The 19,618-nt window shown below is 41.2% G+C and overlaps 1 protein-coding gene across 1 annotated transcript; it reads right to left on the reverse strand.

Moving 5' to 3' along the window:
- Positions 1-900: 900 nt before the first annotated feature.
- LOC107042977 (lateral signaling target protein 2 homolog) lies at positions 901-16,820 on the reverse strand. The gene is made up of 2 exons (XM_015264255.1): positions 15,752-16,820; positions 901-1,871 (listed from the first exon to the last, which is right to left on the reverse strand). The coding sequence occupies exons 1-2, from the start codon at positions 16,818-16,820 to the stop codon at positions 1,504-1,506; spliced, it is 1,437 nt and encodes a 478-aa protein (XP_015119741.1). The 3' UTR covers positions 901-1,503.
- Between the last annotated feature and the right edge of the window lie 2,798 nt (positions 16,821-19,618).

Below are 19,618 nucleotides of genomic sequence, written 5' to 3' on the forward strand. Positions count from 1 at the left end.
GGCACTGGACTTTCCCTCCCTCGTATGAAGACCGTCATACTTTGTTTCAATATATTGGAACCACCAGTGTGGCAACGGGGGGAAAATTATGTATTGCACTACTTTTTATGTTTCTGTATCATTAGGTGATAATAATGGAGAGGGGAGCAAATTGCGAAAATCCGAGAGGGTATACATATTGTCATGGTGAAGTCCATGAAGGGTAAAAGCTATACTTACACATCTCTTGCACTTTGCGAAGAAGTTATGACAAATAAAACAGGAACCTGGTATTGATGGTGGACAATAGTTATCAAGCGTATGTCAGTTTTTCCTTGGCATTTTCACATCTCATCTCAATTTGAAATAATGTAATTTGTGTTTCCGGCAATGCGGAAGACGTGTTTCGCGAAATTTGCATCAGTAACATCCGGCGACTCATGTTATGTCAGCCGAGACATTTGCCCCAATATGCTATATTCCAGATGCACTTTAGTTGCGTAAAATTTACCTCCAGTGTAAAGCTCCAAATGAATTCACAAGACGGCAGAAAAAGATCACACCCCAGAGCAGGTCGTTTTAAAAGCTTGTGGGATTCCCGGAACGTAGGCTCTCTTCACACCACTACAACACACCATAAGCGTTATTTCGAGGATGAAATAATCGCCTCGCGTGTTTCTCTGTCGTTCGACTGCAGTATTTTATTCTTTTTTACTTCTTCATATTTTTTTTTCTTTCATTAACGCGTCATTACCCACGAAATCACACTTTGGACTATTTCATATGAGAGAGCTTTTTAGATTATTAATTAAACTTGATTTTTATCATTTACCGTATCTTCATTTATTTCTTGTCTGAATTGTTGTACACATTTTTTATACTCTCTCCCTTTTATTTGTTTTTGTGGTTTTCTTAAGAAAAAGAAAATTACAAGCCAGTTTGGTTTTTGTTTCACAATGTTTTTTTTTCTCAAAAAGACTTGACAAAAAAGCATCTAATTGAAACTGACAATTATAAGGATATATTGCGCAGTGTCCCATCTATTCTTTTATAATTCTTTAATCAAATGGTATATTACGAATGAATTCCATTATACGTTACATAATTATCAGAAAATCTGACTAATGAAATACTTTTTTTTCTTGTCACTGTTTTCATTATTTTCGATGCATTACCTATTTACAGAATATGTACATTTCATTTTGATTCACACCCTAAAAAACAATTTTTCGGTGGAACATCAGGGTTTTTATAATTTACCATTTTCTACAGTACCATCACTAATAATTTAATTATTGGTTTGAAGAAATCTTCGTTTTTAATAAATTACATTATAATACATATTAAAAAACTTTATATACATGAATGTCTCGCTGCAACGGCGCAGCCGACTGTGCAGACTTCAAGTTAATCTTTGTTATATTCACAATATGATAATCATCACGCCCGATGCAGTATTTACTGGCAGAATTGAGACTTTAGTGTCTCAGAATTAATTTTATTAATCACTTTTTGAAATAATTTTTAAGATTTTTCATCTATGGAACTTGGTAATGGTCGTTTCTTCAGTATTCCAAGATCCTGGACATTCTCCAAAAAGGTTTTATGATGTTGTGCAACCATCATCGGATTAACAGTCTGTACGTCCTTCTTGAGTTCCTCCATGTCCCTCTTCAATTTGGCCCTTCTGTTTTGGAACCACGTTATCACTTGGGCATTGCTCAGGCCCAATTGGGCGGCTATTTCGTCCCTATCGGCGGGACTCAGATATTTCTGATACAAAAATCTCTTCTCCAACTCGAAAATCTGTTGATTCGTAAAGGCAGTTCGACTCTTGCGTTTCTTCTTGGGCTGTTGCCGATTGTTGAATAGGTTCAGGTGATTCGCTTGCTCTGTAACAGATAAGAGGAAAATTATTAGCTTCCTACATTCAGCCGTTTTACGCTTTAAAGGTGTGTAAAAGCCAACCACAAATCATACATCTCGCAATGTCCCTGTAAAAGTCACATGAAAGCGCAAAATTTCAAAGAATCCTCTGCAATTCTGAGGATCTTGGATGGAATATGATGGCTTGGAAAACCGACGTTTGATGCCAGTAGATCTTGCTATTCTGCGCTAGTGAAGGTGTTGCATACGGGGCAATATAATCGGTTTGAGACAGTAGAGTTGAACCAAAATGGGTGGAAGAGAGAAATGTTTATAACGAAACGAAGAGAGGTGCACTCTTGGACAAAGTAGCCGCGTCGTTTGTTGGATCAAAGGCCGCCGCCATCGGTCACACCTGCACAACCCGCGTGTACATTCCCTACCAAAAATTAAATTCACCTTTTTCGAGCTTATAAGACATTACGAAGATTGTCGGGAATCGAGCGCTATATGACTCATCAGTGGCTACTTTTCGAGGGCAAGTGCACTAATGCGTTTCTTTTACCACAGGAAAGCCAAATTTTAGTGGTAAATTTCTCAATTTCCTCTCCATTGCGATGCTTGTGCTTTTAATTTTATTATCGAATTTTTTGATCGAACGATACAGAACTGAGAACGAGCCTCGTAATAAGGATAACGATTCGAGACCACAACGTCGTGGAAACTATCGAGTGATTGAGGGCCGTGCGTATCGGATTGTTCCTTTGTCATTCTGTTTATTATCATCCTCAACACAGAGAACCTCTTGCATAATGCACCTGACCAACTTTTTCTCCAGTCTCTCATATCTACCTTAGCTATAAAATTTGGTCGCTTTGTGTTGGCCAACAAAAGCTAGCCCAGAGTAATCGAACGAGCTCGCGCTGAGCTCCTCTCCAAAAGAGCCTCCATTTTGCCGCGCGACTATTAACAGGTAGAACAGCATGAGGAAGAGAAGCTGGGATGAGGGAGATCATTCCCTGTATTCGCCTCTGACTGTCTCTCTTGCTCACACTGTAGAGCGACTCTTTGCCAAACGATGAGTGAGATGGCGACTGTGAATAAGGGGAAAAGCCATACGCTATCAACCCTGGGATGGAGGAGGATGCAGTGATGTTCGCGCAGAGGCGCTGAGATATTAGTTTCTGCGGTCAGAGTCTCCGTGGAGATTTAATTCGTTTGATGTTTATGAATCTGCCGCCAGTATCGTGCCACGGCATACAAGTTTCCCTACTGATTTGTATTTAGAAGCCCGGTGCTACCTTTATCACTTTACGATTTAATCTGTTGTTTCATTTGGAGGATTTTCCCTCAATCATAGGAAATTTTCATACCTCCGGTCCATCGTAAAATGAAGAGAAATTTTAATTATTCAATTAACTGTGTAGATACCACAACGGCTATTAAGATTTATGATGAAGTGCAACATATTCATGAAAATTAAACCAACCAAAATCCTCTATTGGATTTTTCCCGTGATGTCTCTAACTGTAAATGTACACTCTCTCTCCCTTGCTTTTTTTTATCCGTAGGAAGACAAATTTCCACTATTCAATTATGTACAATTCAACGTGAGCGCCATTTTCGTTTCAGTCGAATTACTCACAGGCAATTCGTAACGCACCGGTGATTCAACGATAAAAAGAACGAGACAACTTAAATGCATGTACGTACGCCCTTTTATAGAAACGATTTGCTAACGGGTTCTCGTTAGCTCATTTTCGTATACTTAAAAAAATGCTCTTTCACTGCATGCTTGACAGTGCAAAACGAGCGAAATCGTGTAGCCATAGATATTTATTACCCACGACTGAAAATTATCATTGTTTCCACTTCAATGAAACAATGAATTTAATTATCTGATTACGTTTCAATCTAATGGCCAACTTTTCTTTCAACATTGCATCTAATGTTACCTTTCACTGAACCGTAAAAACTCCATATGAATGAATTTATGCGCACATGAAGGCTAATAATGTCGAAAGTAGGAAAAAAAACGTCCATTTTTTACGTCTATCATTACTTTCGAGTCGGAACACCCGGAAGATTGGCGGACACTCGAGCGAGTGAAAAGTGACACGCCTGAATTGGGCAGCTTCACGAGGCAATTTCGTCCAAGAGTCTCCTCCAACGAAGGTCGCACAAGGGAGAGAAGACAACCATTTGTCTCCACACTCGGTTGACTCTTGGATGTAAAAGAAAGATGGCACATACATTTCTTGTTGGTGGCGTTCCCCAGGAGCCAATTCCTCCCCTCCCAACTCCCTTTTCACGTGTTTTTTTTCTCTCTTTCTCTCTCTCTCTCTCTCTCTTTCGCCTTGTATCTCCCTATCCACTGATACCCAACCCCGAGGCTGGAAGCGCAGTGGGGACCTTTGGCCACATGTCAACGATATATTTTCTGCCGGGCCACAAATCGTTTAGCGGGTAATTTTGAAATTGGAACACTTATTTAGTCGTTTAGCCCTACAGGCATACCACGTCAGAGATTTATCGTCTTGATTTTCGCTTCACGATTGTGTCTTCATGGTGGCTAGCTTCACACCAGAGTCCCTTTCTCCAGCTCTTGTACTATTCACCTCTGCACTGACTGCACAAATCAATATGGAGAAGGGAGGCTTACAATTGCCGAGACATCTTTTCCAGAATGTAGAGACGGCTTTTGGTTTGATCGATATTTTTTTACATAACCTGTAATATGTAAGGCCAAGAGGAGTGCTCTGACGTCTTCGGACTGTCTGCTCTTCAAATAACCCATTGTGATAATGTTCGTGCTGTGTGTATTGATGTCAGGCCTATACACTACAATTCTCAGGGAATATCAGATCGGTTTCTGATATGGAAATGCCAATGAGGTCGATAGGTGAATAATGGTGCATATAAATTCTGGAAAGCGAGAAAAATCCGCTAATAGCTCATGTACGGTTCGTGGGATGACAGTGAGAATTCCTTAATTTATTTGAATGTCCCATCTAATATTTCACTGTCCTGAAAATTCAAAAATATATTTACCAGAATTTTTTGGTTTTTCATTCATTTCCAGGGAAAAATGGAATGGAAATTGACAGCTCTGTTTTTCCGTGGAATTGCAAAACAATAAAAATTTCCGGAATTTGGCACAAAAAATTCAGACCAAAATTTTTACACAATGAGGCGATAAATCTTGGAATCGGAAGTCAAGTGCTCAAATCAAATGGGCTTTTGCGAAATCCTTGGTAGGTCCTGTGGAAATTAATTTGCATGGTTTAGCCAGGGAATACCACGATATCAATCTCATCTGTGCTAATGTGTCGGGAATAAAGCGTAGAGCGGAATTCCATTGGTAATAAAAGACTCGCGCCGACAAATGCAAATTTCCTTAGCCAGTAATGATCTTCTACCCCCAATGCCGTGCGATTTCCTCTCTTTTTTTCGTTTTCTATTCTAAAGTCCTTCAAAAAATCTCTTATATCCCGGCCGAGATAAACCTGGAGGATTCTTATCGCCTCGCGTTCAAATTGAATTGCCAGGAAGTGAATTTGGTGGTCATTTTTCGAGGTGAGATTCGTCTTCATTAGGACTTCCCGGGGTGTTGGGTGAGAGGACGAGACCCGTGTGCCACCTGGTACGAGGTTATTACTGTTTAAGACAAAGACAAACTTATATGCAGCCAACAAAGGGCAAAAGGGATACGAAACCTCCATGAAAAACTGACTGAAGGTTTCCAACGCCCAATGGGTGGTCCCTGCAACACCTCTAGATTGGATGTAACCGAAATTTTCCAAATGACTCAACTCAATGCTCCCATTTGGGCTCCAGCACCTGACGCAGTTCCAACGCCTGCTCAACATTTCCCTCTAATTTTATGATCAATAACTAATGCTCGATGCAACCGGATGCCTCAATTAAATTTCCCGAGGCTATTTAATTTCTCCCACTTCACCAATAAAAAGAAAGCACCTCATAAATTCCCATCTGTCCGAGATACTAGAAATAACGCGGGGAAAAATATTTCGAAGAAGTGAGCCGATGAAAAAATGGACCTACAGCGGATAATAAAATTCTTTCGAAAGCCAACGACTGGCGAGTGACAGCGCGTATCCTCTGAGTCTCAGGGTCATTAGTCACAATGTCATCACTAGTGCAATTGAAAGCCACTGAATATTTTCCTCCTTCTTTTTATCACTCATCACAGTTAGGCGCCACACAATTCTCGGGAGGATCGAGTGATTCTCCTTGTCACCTCATACATTCCGTCGCACGCCATGATGTCAAACAACTTTCAGGAACTCGTGAGTAATACGCGACACCTACATATACGATTCATTTATTTTTGCAGGAGATGGGGGTTACAAGACATGACTGATAAAAAGCTGTATATCACTCCAAATACTCAGACATTCGGGGAAATAATTCGTTGTTGGCTCGAATTTTTAAGAGTCTTACAAAAATTTTGACGGAAAAAACAAGGGAATGCACTCAAGGTGATATATTAATTATGTGAAACAGTAGTTTTGCCCGGAAAATTGATGACCACCGAGGATTGGAACAATTGCCCAACACCTGTTCACCCCGCCCTTATTTTCAGCCTCAAGCTCCCCCCAAAACACATTTCCGTAGATCGGAGAAAATGATATGAAATGGAACAGAGACTAGAAAATTAGGGACTAGTTCTAATAGAATTTCTCTTTTCTCGCCCAGAGAGCCACTTCTTAATGGGCAATCCTACGATCCACTTAATTTGTGTTTCAACACGCACCGATACAAGAGGTTTTGTCATTGCACACTTAATGTTTTACTTGCTTTGATGTAGACGTCCGGTTGTACCTCTTTGACAACGATGTTTCAGCGTATAAAACAAATGGACTCCTTTTCATGTCAGCTCTCTGAATTTCAACCTCATCATCTTTTCCTAAGCTCTTGTCGTTTTTTTAACCCTCTCTCGTTTTGTCACAAGGAGCCTTTCTTCCCTTTTATTTTTGTCTCCCTCCGTCGTGGCGAGACATTAAACGACGCAAAACACACTACAGAAGAGACGTACTCTAATTAGCGATGGCATATTCTCCTCATTTTTGTTAATTCATGACGAGCTTAATTATCTCACTCAATTTATTGTAGCCAGGAATTGTTATTCTACATTTCAACCTAGAATAAATTAATCAATTGAATTGGAACAGGCGCGCGCCCTTTGCTCAGGCCCTTCGACAGCTGTATCAACACGCATCAGTTTAATTCAATTTTAATTCACCTTTTTCTCGTTAGGTTTCGGATTATTCAGTGCCAAATCTCTGGTACAAATTTCCAATTAAATGACAACTCAAGAATATATTTACCGGGCATTGTTTTTTATTCTCATTGATTTTTTTGTGAGAATTGTAACATTACATTACTTCCCCGCGCGCAAGTATTCGCGATGGGTCTAAGAGGGGATTGCCCGGAATCGACAAATCCGTATCAGTTTTCCATGCGATTTCATCGGAATGCGCGGACAAAGCTACTGCGCTCGATTAGCACTGATGGCAGGTGTCAATTTCCACGAGACTGGACACCCCGGAGGCGTTAAAACGCGTGTCTGATCGAAATTTTTGATGAATCGTTTTTGCAGGTGGTCTTAACACCCGAAAACTACATGCGTTTCGATTAGCTCAGGGCGATGATTTCATTATTCTCTCTCTCCCCCACTTTTTTTTTGTTTCTTTGGGGATTTTTATTTTGTCAACTGTCGGCAGGGGAAAGAAGGAGCGAATTTTCGAGACGACACAAATCCCTCGTCGAGCAGGGAATGCAGTAAACAGCTTAATTCCATTTGGGCCTGTATGGAATTTTAGTTGAAGTGGTCTCGGCCACGCATGTTTATGTACGGCAATTTAATCTGCTTAGGTATTATTATTATGATTATCTTTTTTTTTTTTAATTTTTCTTCTCATTCTTGCGGTTCTCTTTTTATAATTTAGAGCTGTGTCCTGGGGGTGATTCCTACGAAAATGATTTTATATCTTGAGAGATACTTTTGAACGAATTGGAAGCCTAAAAACCAGACGTTAGATAAGGAGATGTTCAAAAGGCGCCGACTGGTGGCATCTATCTCTGTGATTAAAAGCCAGAACTCCTCCCACTCGAGCTGATGGGACACAAGTTCCTGATCATCGCCCGTTAAATTATCACGATGACAGATAACATAAAACATTTCATTTTCCAACAAAACAGTAATTTTCGGTGAAACATTCTGACGAAATCTCCCGGCTGAATATCAAAGTTAATCGGTTGTAAAGTAAATTGATCATTTCATGCAATTATTTGAGCCTATCATTGTCACTTTTCCCCACATCCGAGGGCGGCTTACCCTCGCTCGTAGCCCCACTGTAACAACATCCCCCCAACCCCTGACTCTTCACACACAAGATCAGACCATAAATTCGTTGAATTTTTTCGTCAACGAAAGAGGCTGCGCATTAATCGTGGGGCGTGTATCCAATTTGCTACGGAAGTAGTTTCAAAACAGAGTGAATAGCAGATTTCCAGATGAATGAAAAGGCGGAGAAGAAAAAAAATTGAAAGAACGACGTTTAATTATTCTCGGGGACTTTACCAATTTTCCATTTTATCGCGTGGCAAGTAATAATCTCAGTAAACACGCCTAACTTGCTCATACACGAACAATAGAGCCTTGCTGGATAATAATGACTCGGTGCCAGTTAATACTCTGTCATCACCGGGAAAATAAAAAGTGATTGAAAATAAGAGGAGAATGAAGAAGGAGAAAAAAAAGCCAAAGTGCGGGGAACGTGGGTGTAAAATAAATGGTCCGATTTATGAGTGCGCTGATGATGTCAACTTCAGTAGATAAAATCCGAGCTATGCCGATACATTTGTCGCAACGTTGACGTTGAATACCTTGCCATTACAGTTTATTACTTTTCTTTCATTTTTCTCATGCCAGATCGAACATAATGGATGACTCTACGCAGACAAGAAGCCGATATTTTTTATTTTTTTTACGAGTGATACACAGTGTCAACTTGGTCCATCTAAACTTTACCCGTCGGCCAAAAGTTTATATCACCTTCTCCGGGCTTTATACCATCCCCACCATTCTCAGCAATATCCCACTCCAGTTTGTAACATACCAGAGTGTCGACGTTCACCATTTGTCACCTCCCCATGGTTCGCACTCTCTGGCTTTCCCATTTTCCGTCCGATTTGCCCTGGCACGTTCTTCAGGCCGATTCTGAGAGCACAGTGGAGAGTGGGCTACGTCACTTGTACCGCAGGAGAGAGAGAGAGAGAGAGAGAGACCCTCGCAACGCTGTATACTTATGTTGTACGTGTGTGCAAGCTCATTTCCACAAGTCTATGTTCCACACTGGATCGATATAGGTAAAACCTGTCGAGAGTCATGCCACACGGGTTTATATGTCGGCCACTAACGAAGCCGGAAGTTTTTCCTCCCCCTCTCTCCTACGCCATTTCCAGTTGAACGTCAGGATTAATGGCCAAGTGTACTGGATTGGATTAATGTTAAATGTTATTGACTGCAAAGAAGCACGAATTTATGAACGAAATGGCAAACAGGCCGAATCGATTATCCATGAATTTCATGTACATATCGGTGTACTATTGGAATATACAATATGATGGCGGTTGAGAGATGGTACACATAATTTGAAAATTAATATTGAAACGCCGGGTAGACGAGTTTGCGGTAACGATCGACTTTACATAGACGCTCATACAGACGCTCGGTAATGAGGATCGTGTGTGCCTGGCCTTTTCGTATCTTTCTCCCACTACTGGGCTATGGGCTATGGGCTTTCTACCTATTATCGAGTTGTTTGAACCCCTCTGCCTCGTATTTCTACCAACTATATACACTTCCCCGACGACTGCACGAATGGGGGTGAAACACGATGCACTGCTCTCCGTCTCATCCCCGCTGATTTTCATGTCGGCTCGATATCTCTCGTTAAGATAATGCGAAGTATGATCCCGGCTCTCGTTAACCCCCTTAATATACGTACATATACCCCTCTACTCGCCTGGATACATCAATTTCAACTTTATAATGATTTACATTTTACCCGGAAACAATGGAATGCCGGAGCTTCCTCGAGATGTTGGCGGATAGAATAGGAATATATTTATTGTTGTCCAATTTAGAAATTCAAGGATTTTCAAGGGCTCGTGTTAACGACGTGGGTTAAGCGGGGCTATAGTCTTGGCACGGGTCCTCATCCTCTCTCTCCTACCTTTTCTCTCCCTCACCTCAGAGCGATCAGCATCCTCCTACCACCCGAACATTCCAACCTACCTTCATCTCCCTGGCTCAATTAGCTATCGCAAAATCAAAAATGCCCTCGCGCCTCTTCATTGCCAACGTCCGAGAGGCTAATTGGACAATTACATCTGCTAATCGACGTGTGGCTCATTATTGTCGACTCTAGAAAATCGCGTCAAGCAAAAAATTGTATTCTCAGTAATTAATGATTTTCACTAGTGAAAAAAACAAAGACAAATTGTAGAAAGTAGAGTAGTATCCAGTTAGTCAGCCCTCATGATTGATTGATTCTCCATATGGAAGCATTAAAAAAAGTCGCTTTATTTTGTTATTGAGCGGAAAAATCCAATAGACGAACCGCGAAATGAAGCCATTTTCTGCATTGTATTTCACAGCTGAACGTTTATACACATCTAATGCATAGGGTTAAGATAAGTAGTGTAGCATCGAACTTATAACCCGTGGGAGAGTCCCTCAATGCTTTTCATTATTCATTTCAAAGAGCCCAAGTCCGTTTTCATTGCAAATAGCAGCTCTTGAAGTAGCGTAACACTACCAAATGATAACTATACGTAAAGATGCGGGGGAAATTCATATTTGCGGGTGTGTTGTTATTTATAATGGCAAGGTCTGAAACTAGATTTCTGCCGTCTACGGGTCACCTCCGCCAGCCAGGCTGTTTTAACGTATATGTTACCTACTTGTCTGAGACCATTTCATTCCCTTTTGTCCGGCAAAGTTTCTTTCCCCACTCACAACGGTTCCATTAATTTGTTTTTGTCCAATTGACCAAACGTTCAGTGAACCTTGATTGATTCGTCAGTCAAAACGTACATGGAAATATCAAAATTTCAAGAGTAATTTTCTAACATTGTAGAGCAAACATACCAGTAGCGTATAGTTATGAGCACAAGACACGCGGTTGTCTATGACCCCGAGTTAATTACCACAGAATCGATTAAGCTCTTTTCCCTGTTCTCCATCCGCACAGAAAACCCTCACCAACGCAATGTGTGCGGGCGCATTAGCACGCGTGAGATGTCTATTAAAGCAACAATAAGATAAAAAAAAAAACGGAACGCACGTCGATGCTACAAAAATGCGGCAGTAACTACAGAAAAGCGGATTAGATGTCCCTCCTTGTTTTCGTTAGCACCTCTCAGCGACGTGTTTCTTCAGTCACTACCCATACACAAGCCTATTCAGTGTTTTCTCCCCGTTGCCGGCAATTAGCACCATAATAAAGCACAACAGTGAGCTCTCCGACGCGATCCCTATCCCATTTGATTTGCATGTGAAAAGTGGTCGACCTCCCCTTCATTTTTTTTTCTCTCCCTTATTTTTTCGTATTTCTTTGGTGCGCAAGCCACCAAATGAAATTTACTTACAAATTTTTTTTTTTTTAAATAATTCTCCGGCCATTTTTCCATTGAAATTCTTGGTCATATAATGCTGTCAATTGCCATCTCTCTTTTCTCCTTCAGCTTGTCTTACCTCCATTACTTTCGTCTCTTCAAAAACCTTAAAAAAACGATATAAAAGAAGTGCATGCAGGACAGATAGCCGCTCTTTCCAACGGAAGTTTCAAATTCTAAACGAAACAATAGCGAAACTGAGTCGTAAAGGTTTATGGCTCTATTCTCAGCGTCTTCGTATATGCAGGCCTACAGTTGCTCACTAATATACCCTCACCGCAAACACGCACGCAGCGAGCCTGTGGTCATTTTTTCAAACTCTTATGCTCTTCCAAGGGGAAAAAACTCGATAATGTCGATTCCAGAGGCTGTCGAAAAAAATGATAGGTAAAATTCATTTAATTGGCCGATTCTTTCGTACACTCAGGAAGATTCACTGCGGAGAGTTTGATTGATGTTTCCGCTTGGCTAGAAGATCCACAAGAGTCGTAAACATTAATCGGTCTCCTCAATGCTACTCCGTCGAGTGTCTGAGGGTGTTGAATAATCGATTTAATTTTGTCGCTGCAACATCGAACGTTCATCACGACATATTTACTGGCCAAAGTGTATACTATATATATTTAAACCAATTTGTTTGACATATGATGATCTTCCTCTGGAGACCGATTTGTGAATAATCCGCGTCGAATTTATTTCTATTTGTCTTCGAGGGTGGCCACAATAATGCCACCAAAAATCTCTCGCCTTCATCTCTTCCCCCTTCCTTTTTCTAATCTTTGCTCGGGCGAAGGGGGAATGGGAGAATGGGGCGAGTGTGTATCACGGGAGTGATTTCCCAGCTTCTTTAAAATCTCTAACTACTGGGTATCCCCAGAGATATTCGATTGGAGGACAAACTGAGACCGATTGCTCGCATAAATCTTCCTCTGCTATCCAATATAAATCCGTCCCATGCTACACACTGACATAAATACGACTTAGCAAGCAACGATTTATGGCTAATTGAGAATTATTTGCCGCAATGGGATATCATAGTTTTTCTTCTTCTCTTATTTTTTCTTCATCCCTTGTCGTATGCGGGACTACTGGATAATTATTTCTTCAGATTGTTAAATTACATTTGTTTCATTTTCACTATTTCTTGCAACTATTAATGACTATTCATCAGCTAATAGTTAACCCTTCGTTACTCAAGCAGTCTTTGAACAAGGTATTCAATGAGATTTTTCTTACAGAAAATAATCGAATAATCCGATTCCTAAAATTTCCAGAATTTGACGTTTTGGCACCTAATTTTTCCTCAAGTTTTTTCTCCGTGTATTTCTCTCATGAATCTGGAAAAAAAGGTATGGCCCACTTCAACAGCGGGTGGTTTGTTTGTACGCTCAACTGTCACAACATGTTGACCCAAACAGCACCACTCACCCCGAGCCCAGAACGTCAAGTGGTTTCATCTGTTGTCATCTTATTCTCCATTTGAATATGAAAAAGTGTATCTGAAAATTCTTGAAATTTGTTGGCGTCAAAATCGATCCTCGGTGGGAGGAATTGAATTGGCCGCAAATCGATGCGAGGAGAAGATGCTCGATGTAAATCCACCGCGTATAAGAATCATGCCGCGTAAGTATAGAGAGCATAATAATCAGAAGTAAATTGCGAGAACGTGAGGCTACCGTATACCGGCCGAGGGAGTCCAGTTCCTCCACGATCAGAGGATCGATTTTTTTTCTCATGCTCGGCCACCCTAAAGCCATCTCTTCCACAACTTCCCCCTGGCCCTTCAGAGTACCTAATCCAATTTGAATCTCACCAAACTGTAATGGAACACGTATTGAATAATATATTACAAACGATTCGATTCAATATTCGTTATACATCCGATGGTTATTCGGTTATTCGCCGACGGAGCATATCGGGGGGGTTTCGTGTGAACTTCTGGACTTTATATTCAATCAGAAATTATTCAACGTCTGGCATTGTCTTTCCGTCCTTCTTTCACGGCAAAACTGCAATGAATTTTCTACACATGGCGCACGACCAATGCCTGGAACAGGCTCGGTGTCTCCGTACAAGCAGACGACAAACACAGCGGGTGAGTGGAGAATTTCAAGAGTCGTCTGGCATATTTGAGAATCTATTTTTCGGCTGTTGAAATTGGCCTGTCGGGATTTTCTCGGACGTCTAGGATCTCCGGGGAAGGCGGCACACGGACGTCAAATGACGTATTAGGGGGTGGGGGAGCAAAACGGACCCCTGGGGGCAAAATGGACCCCTAAAAAAAAGTTTTTTTTTTCTCACGAATAAAATTTTCCAAAATTCATCACTGAATAGGAGGGGTGAGAGTGATGGAGGAGGAGGTGGTGGGCGGTGGTTGATGAAGTTAGACGCCAGATACTATTTTTGAACCAGTTAAACCTCGCAGGAAAGTTTTTTCTTTCAATAATGACACCTTTTTCACTTCGTAATTGACTTTTATAATTTATTATTAGAGGTGAACGTGAAAAGTATACTGCCATTAATGAAAATTTAGAACAACATCATGGTAAGATGACTTCATTCTAATGAATACGAAAATGTCCACGTTCTAATCAAAAGTCTTGGTGAAATTGGATGGAATGATGATGAATAAGAACAATGATGATTAATAAAAATAATAAATAATAACAGTGATGATTAATAACAAAAATAAATAATAACAATGATGATGAATAACAATAATGAATAATAACAAATATAAAATATGAGGTTAGTAATAAATAATAAAGTTTTAGTCTGATTCTTTGCACTCGTCACAAAAAAAGTACGTGGGTCCTGCATTTTCATCAATGTTAGCACAGGTACAATGAGCCTAACCGTTGCAACTCTGGCACTGAATCCACTCCCCACCACTGTCATAAAAACGTTTTTCACAATAAATGCATGGAACATTGTCTGCATCATTGGATTTCTTTCTGATTCCCCTCAAACTTGCCCCCCGGTCCGTTTTGCCCCGTTGGTCCGTTTTGCCCCCCCCCCTTCCCCTATCACACGCTATATGCTAATACGAACATATGCAGGGCGAGCCACACATAATAAATTACTTGGTCACATAGGTAGGCCTAAAATTATACCTGACACTCGGATATGCTGAGGAACTAGCTAGTTTTCTCCCTCCAGTAATTGTCTAAATATTTAACAACAAATACTTGTATTACTACATTTTTGGAGAACGCATTTCGGTTGCGCAATGAAATTCGGAAAATTCGGAAAATTCGGAGGAGTGAGAAGTTTTCTTGAAAGTGTTTACACAAGGGCTAATGCCATAAAAAGAATTTTACGAGAGAGCCGTCGTAAACAATGGTCGATTACGAAGCCTCCAAGGGCTCTTCCCAAAATCCTAAATATACATTGCCCAGTATAGTACTGAGGAATTTTATGATCATCATTAAAAGACCTTGGGCGCTTTTCAATCCTCACAAAATGCGGCAAATTGAATTTGCACAGATTTCCAAACGCTTACGCCCGTGAACCTTCCTCGGTTTTTTGTGTCAATTGGGTCAGAGACAATTTACGTTAATCCGAGGGACAGATGAGTGAAGTAGCAGGACCATAAACGCCGAAGAATTACGCAACATTTGCACTTATCGAAAAATATTATCTCTTGATGGGTATTCACAGCCCGTTATTATCGACCGAGTAAAATTGTAACAAAAAGAGAGAAAAAACGATTCTTTACATCATTCGCAAATGCCCAGGTGGAAAAAGTACTCTACACAATGTATTCGGAAGAAGATAATATGTAAGAATTAACGATAACAAATGGGTCTTCAGTTTGTGATGAACAATGACATGAGCTACAACAGGAGAATATATGCGTAATTTCTTTCGCAGCTCGTAGAGCGATATTCTTAATGCAGAATGACAGTTGATATCAGGCAATCATCCCCAGCAATTCAGCGAGACAACGGTTCCGCAATGATTTTCCATTATTGCCGGATAATTAGCGTTTTCATAGTACACAGGCGGATTATGCCCAGAACTGACAGGCGCTCTTTAACGCTTACGACACACTGCAACGAGTTGAAAACGATTGCTCCGTGACTTATTATTTCGAGTCTGTTTTTTTTTCCTCACTGCAGCGTTGATATTCCGGTCTGAATACAACAGAGGACAATACCAAGGTATATGAAATACTTTAAATAGATAAAAATCTCACCTTGACTGTGCTCGCCAGCATCGAATGTCTTGCTCGTCATCTGGAAGAGTGCATCCAATGGGCTGCCCTGTCCAGTGCTCCTCTTGCCATTGTGTCCACCCTGATTGCCATGCTGTTGGGCCGACTTTCTCTTGAAATGCTGCTGCATCGCTGGATGATGAAGTCCAGGATGTAATCCATGGTGAAGGGAATGGTGGTGATGATGATGATGATGCGCCAAGGGATCAGGACTACCAGAGTCAGACACAGAACTCCTTCCTGATGACGAAGAACTGCTCAATGGAGGTTCACTCATTGATCCAGACATCGAAGCCAATGACATGCCCATGAGAGACAAATCCCGAGGTGTGGAATGAGGTGAAGTGTGATGTAGCTGTTGGGGATGATGTCTGTGATGGTGATTAGACTCAACCGTGTCCCACGGCCTGACTATTTTAGCCTTAGGCCGATGGGATAGAATATCAATGATGCTAAATGACTTGACTCCACGCTCATTGGCCTCACGATCCCGTTCATCCTCTTCGTCAGATTGCTGTATCGGCACCATTTTCAGTCTCTTTAATGGCTTGAAATAATCATCAGCCCCATTACCTGATCTCTCCTCATCATCGGCTTCCTCAGTCTCTCTAACGCCCAGGCTCGTTACTTCACTTCTACTGGTTGTTCTACTTCTTCTTCTACTCAGATTGTATTCACCGTCTCTGGAGTACCTCTCGTCATCGTCAATGTAACTCCTCGGACTCAGTCTTTCGCTGTACTCCTCCCTTGATGAACTCAGTCTCTCATCCTCCTCGTCCTGCGGTGTTGCACCAACCACTAGGGGCAGTGGGCTTGGACAACCAACCGATATCTCGTCCTCATCCTCCTCATCACGTGGCTCTCTAGCCCTGCCCAGTGAACTCCTCGATGATGCCATGCGATTACCAGGCGATCCAACACAGCCGGAATTAGCGCCACTCGATGAAGCTGTTGATGGTGACATTGTGAAGCCCTCGGTCATCTCCGTTGTGCACATACTAACTCCGATTTCCGGGCTCGCGCTCTGATTTTCACCATTCACAAGTGTCATATAGAATATTTTCAGCAACAATTTGCCGTCGCTCAAGCAGTTAAACGACCCAGCTGTACTACAGAGAATGTAGTTTATCTAGCATTGATTGTACCTTTAAGCTGTATAGTTTACCTTTTTCCCATTTTTAGGTAGGTAAACCTGAGAATATAGTCAGTCGTGACGTACGATGAACCGGCGCACTCGCTTCATATCACTCCCAGTTCCTTGTACCTTTCACTTGGAATTTATTTTAACACGAATTACCACTGTTTCATTAGCACTTTAACAATACAAACGTTCGCGCTATCACTCAAACAATCACGATTACGTTTTTTTTTTTTTTTTTTTTTTCAAATAAATCCCTACGAATATCGTTGAATTGTTGTATCACGTCACGGCTCTCAGCAATATCACCAATATATGAATTGGTGTGATGGAAAACGATGGATAGAGTCAGTTAAGTGTGCACGTCATTGAGAGAACAGTGTCCAAGCCAGTGACTCGAAACGGTTTGAACCGAGCGAGGCCTCACTTCCAGTCGGTGCCTACGCCTGCCCTATCTCTCCCTCCTGGTTGCACGAGAGCCGCGGTTCATACAAAAGGGAGGGGAAATGTGCCGGTGTACATCAAAGTCCACAGAGGAGGCAGGTCTGCTGTTGTGGGCGTTGACAATTTAAGGCGCCGCCCAACTATTATCCATCCAAAGCATTCACCACTGATACCGACGGCCAAAATGACGCTAGTTCGGTGGAATTTTTACGAGATGTACTTAACATCTACCCAGGGCACTTCTGGAGCCATCTAAATGCTCTCACGATTGAAGATTCTGCTCTGGGGTTGAGGAAATCACGGGTTCTCACAGAGATGCTTCCCCTTGATCATCCAAGTATCCATTTTTATTGGGATGAATAATCGCGAAACTTTGAATAATATTTCATTTTTTACTTTCAACTTTTATGAGATTGTAACGCGCAAGTTGGAAATAATACCTGGGGAACCATTTTAAATTTTTATTTGGTAATAAACTCCACGTGTGTGTCGAGCAAACATATCGAGGTCGTCTGATAATGAGAGCTCTTAGCTTCTGAAACTGATTATCCAACACGTGTCAAACTGTGGTGTATATATTTACCTATGCTCCCGGGGACTGGAGGATGACTCCCTTAAAATCAACTAGGAAGAAATGGAGAAAGTTGAAGAGGTTGAGACTAAAATTCCAGCGAGTTACAACTTGTGAGTCCTCGGTCCATGCTGGATTTGGAATTAGTGCATACCTGTCGTGATTACAATGGGAAAGGGAGAGATCAGTAAAACGATTTTAGAGTCCCATTTAGCTTTAATTTAGCACGATGGTGATTCGTCGGGTTTAAAGGCCCCGTCGGCATTCCCTATTCCAATACTCAACACGTGAAGAGGCCCCAAGCAAATTATTATGATACCTTGGCCACTGAATTCCGTCGGCATTACCTTTGATCTTTACCGCTGAGGAGCCATTTAGCATGTATCGAGCGATACATTTTGAGAAATGAGGACTGAGGACTAAAACTTTTATTTTTCGGAAACATGTCACGGATTTTCAGGAATTTATCACCAATTATTGATGACGGTGATTTCAGTCATCGCACTGATGTTTGGGGAAATTTTTTTTTTTCTAGTTAACATTACAAAATGTATTTCTAAGAGGACAGTTTTTATTCAAATTCACTCGAGTTTAACGTGAAATACACCGACGAAATGAATGACTATTGATAAAAATGACACATGTTGTAAAAATCATGTGACTTCTTTGTCATTCCTGGAGACGAAAATGTAGCCACAAGTTGTCTGATAACCATATTAGCTGTGAACTTTGGTTTAGCAGTCATAAATTTTTTACAGGATGTGGACACAATGGAATAGGAAAAATGTAAAATAAGACAGTAAAAGAAACAAAGGAGATGACACAGAGTAGCTCACCCCATCATCACGTATTACACAATATATTATGTGGATAAATTTGATGACGGCCGCTAATGATCCAGTCGTAATGACCCTTAATACCCTTCCTATTCATCGAGTATAATATGTAGACTTGTATCGTCCATATTTTCCTCCTTATCATAATACTCAACCTCATCGACATTGTACATGAGTTTGTACACGTGTATATTTATCGGTAATTGACGACAATGTGTCACGCAAACTCTTTACATTGGCGAGCTAGCTGTGCAGTTTGAAGAAAAAAACGGATGGACGAAGTAAGAAAGGAAAGGAAAGGAATGGAAAGGAAAGAGGGAAGGTGAGTCTTTAAAAATTGTCGCAGACTAAATCCCTGTGACACGAAAATTTCACCCTCTTGTTGCCATGACATCCCTTGTAACTTCGACCCTCGGCTTTTTGTCTTGCTTACTTGCTTTGACAGGTCGAACACACGCGGCAATCGAGCGCTGCTCTCACTGACGAGTGGGAGAAAATCGTTGGTTAGCTCCGCCCACCGTTTCACCCCATTGGCTGAACAATTTCCCGCCTCTAGGCGGCATTACCTTTCTCACCAAGAACGATTTATGCCCTGGTGATTTTTCGTATTTTCCGCGAGACCTCCCTCGAGAAAATTTTATCACCCGTATGATGATAGGAGGGAGAGATGCACTCACTGTTTTAACTGCTCCAGCGTGGATTAAAGAGATTTTCCTTTGTAACGAATCGCTTTTTTTCGCCCTCTCCCTCCCCCTCGTCCAAGATGGTGATTTTAAAATGAAAATAAGTCGCTGCGCCGTCTCCAACTCGGAAGAATTATTTAGTTATTAAAAAAAATGAGGATGAAGAGAGCAAACAGA

Source organism: Diachasma alloeum, unplaced genomic scaffold, assembly GCF_001412515.2.
Source record: "Diachasma alloeum isolate Michigan unplaced genomic scaffold, Dall2.0 Dall_scaffold_00540, whole genome shotgun sequence".
Lineage (NCBI taxonomy): Eukaryota > Metazoa > Arthropoda > Insecta > Hymenoptera > Braconidae > Diachasma > Diachasma alloeum.

Coding starts and splice junctions, on each gene's coding strand:
- LOC107042977 (XM_015264255.1), bottom strand. CDS start 16,820: ATGACACTTGTGAATGGTGAAAATCAGAGCGCGAGCCCGGAAATCGGA. Junction 1,872..15,751: donor TGCTGGCGAGCACAGTCAAG/GTGAGATTTTTA, acceptor TATCTGTTACAG/AGCAAGCGAATCACCTGAAC.